General features: G+C 39.2%; 1 protein-coding gene across 1 annotated transcript in view; it reads right to left on the reverse strand.

The window, feature by feature from the left end:
• Positions 1-1,153: 1,153 nt before the first annotated feature.
• The window catches only part of LOC107674944 (metallophosphoesterase MPPED2-like), a 16,622-nt gene continuing 15,258 nt past the window's right edge, over positions 1,154-2,517 (reverse strand). Inside the window, exons 5-6 of the mRNA XM_016469105.1 lie at positions 1,343-1,458; positions 1,154-1,218 (exon numbers count right to left, since the gene is read on the reverse strand). Of these exons, the coding sequence (XP_016324591.1) occupies positions 1,154-1,218; positions 1,343-1,458 (181 nt within the window). The remainder of the gene's footprint in view (positions 1,219-1,342; positions 1,459-2,517) is intronic.

A 2,517-nucleotide genomic window follows, 5' to 3' on the forward strand; every position in this document is an offset into this window, starting at 1 on the left:
TTACAACAACTAAAAATAGAGATGAGGAGAAATGAAAGGGCTTAGTGGTGTAATGTTTTTTCCAGTTTTGAAACCAATGGAATACAAAGGCATTGCAAATCTAGGATAAACAATTGTGTTTGAATCTTTTAGAGAGGAATCAAATTTATCTCTGACGCAGAACCAATCATATTGAAAGTTCTCGTCCACTTTTAATATGTGCTAAATACAAAGCCAGACCCCAGGTATCTTTATGATCTGGAGAATTTGCACATTCAGCCGCTTCTAAACTGTAAGTATAGGACAAAAGCAGCACAGCGATAATGCGAAATTCAATTCACAACACACAATCTCTTCCATCTTTTGACAAACTGCCACTCTATTTTATGTTGAGAGGAAAAATGTGTGTGTCTTATGGTGTTTAATGGCCTGGTAGATAAAGATGTGTCTTCTTGATGAGAAAAGTGCAAAGTCTGATTGGAGCAATAAATATCAGACCCACTGGTCCCTTCGACAGGGGTGAGGTACGCACTTACTCATTAAAATCCAAAATTCAATACACCACATATGAGTTCATGATTTTAAATAACTTTATATTAAATTTACAAAGCACAATTAATATTAAATCAGACGTGATCGAGTATTGCTGATGCTTTTAGGAGTACCTTTATAATGCACTTATTAAGATCCTGACCAATAAAAAAGGAAAATCAAAAGGCAACTGATGCAAACAAGTTACAAATATTAATTCACAAGTTCATCTTCACCTACAATAGTCCTTCAAATGGTGTCGGCTTCAATCTGACTTTATAAATATTTCATTTCCATGCATTTTTAAATACAAGAGGTACAAAAAGACTATTACTTTTAAGTAAGGAAGAGTTATGTAGAAAAAAGGGGGCGGTGCTTTAATGAGTCTCAAGAGTTTCCTGGGTTGGGGAGATCAAATATGAATGGTGGATTGGTAGGCTGGAAGCTGACTGTACATGTGGAGGAGTTGATAAATGTTGTATAGCCATCTGTCATTATGCCATACCCTGAGAATGAGAAAGAAAACATTTTTATACATTTATTTTATATACAATAAAATGCTTAAAGGGGTCATATGATGTTGCTAAAAATAACATTATTTTGTGTATTTGGTGTAATGAAATGTGTTTATGCGGTTTAAGGTTCATGTGTTGAGTAGTTCCACGCAGCCAACTCTCTGAAGTTCTTTGGGGACCCAATCTCTGAACCCTGGACAAAGTCCCAACATCACATCCTTAGTGGTGTATCATCACATTTATGATTACTTTAAAATACAACAGTCCATCTGCAGACACAAACTGATGTATACATACATTCACATTTCAATGCTTACCCAGAGGAGGCCCATGTGTCATAAGAATATCTACATCTTCAGGGATCTGGTTCCACTTATCGAGGAGAGACTGGCCACGAGGTAAGTTAAAGCCCCATCCATTAAACCACGGGGTCCTGTGGGAGCAGACAGACACATTTTACACACTTCATAAATGTCGAAATCATCATAAACATGCCTGCATGCTGTTCTCACACACATACGCAAAACTTGACAGTATTATCAAAAACGATTTTCAAAGTAGACTAGTTAGTAAGGTGCATGAAAAAAAAGTCTAAAAATGCCTCAGAGTATTGCAGTATCAGATTTGAGGCCATGGCACAACTCAAGCTATTCATTTTAGCCTCCATCAGGGCATCCGGCGGTTCGCAGAGGTCATCTGCAGAGGAGGCAGATTGATCAAGCTGTCAGCACCAATGAGCAGAAGCATGTTAATAAGAGTTTTATTTCCCCTCTGGGACGGGCCTGCTGACAGCCTGCGGTAACCCGGGCCAGACCTTTATTTACCACTTTCAGACCCCGTCTGATAAGGGCCAAGTATCTGGCCCCAGCTAGACAAGGCTGCGCAAGGCCAGGGCTAAATGTAGGCCTTGGTAAAGAAGGCAGGAACTGACCCCATGCTGATAAGCAGAGCTGGGTGATGGATGGAGACAGTGCAGACAAATGAGAGCTGGAAGCACTGCGGAGAGCAACGTCTGCAACTGCTCAACGGCACTTCAGAAGCTGCACTACAGTGCAGGATTTCAACACAGATTGAAACAAACGCTAAAATGTATGTCAATGTGCTTATGGTTGTGACATCACAACTATTTCTGAATGGCCCATTTTTCAGCATAGCTTCAATAAATAGTTTGGATGCAAGGAAAACCCTGGGGTTGGATGCATAAAACATTCTTAAAAATAAAATTCTGCTACTTTCGTCTTATTTTCTAACTTAGGATTGTTCTTTTAAAAAAGTAGATCTCATTCACTAATTGCATTGATTTTTTTTTTCCATTTGTACACAGGAGAATGTCTCATTCACCTAATTAACAACACGTGTATGTATGTGGGTATGAGGTCAGCGCTGCGCATGCGCCGGTGAGTCTCATGAAAACCAACGTTTGTTTACAGGATCAAAGGAAGCAAAGTTTCCTTACTTTAGCAAAGGAAAACCAGTCTCCTCTTGGCTTATA

This window comes from Sinocyclocheilus anshuiensis, unplaced genomic scaffold, assembly GCF_001515605.1.
Source record: "Sinocyclocheilus anshuiensis isolate Anshui unplaced genomic scaffold, SAMN03320099.WGS_v1.1 scaffold1065, whole genome shotgun sequence".
Taxonomy (NCBI): domain Eukaryota; kingdom Metazoa; phylum Chordata; class Actinopteri; order Cypriniformes; family Cyprinidae; genus Sinocyclocheilus; species Sinocyclocheilus anshuiensis.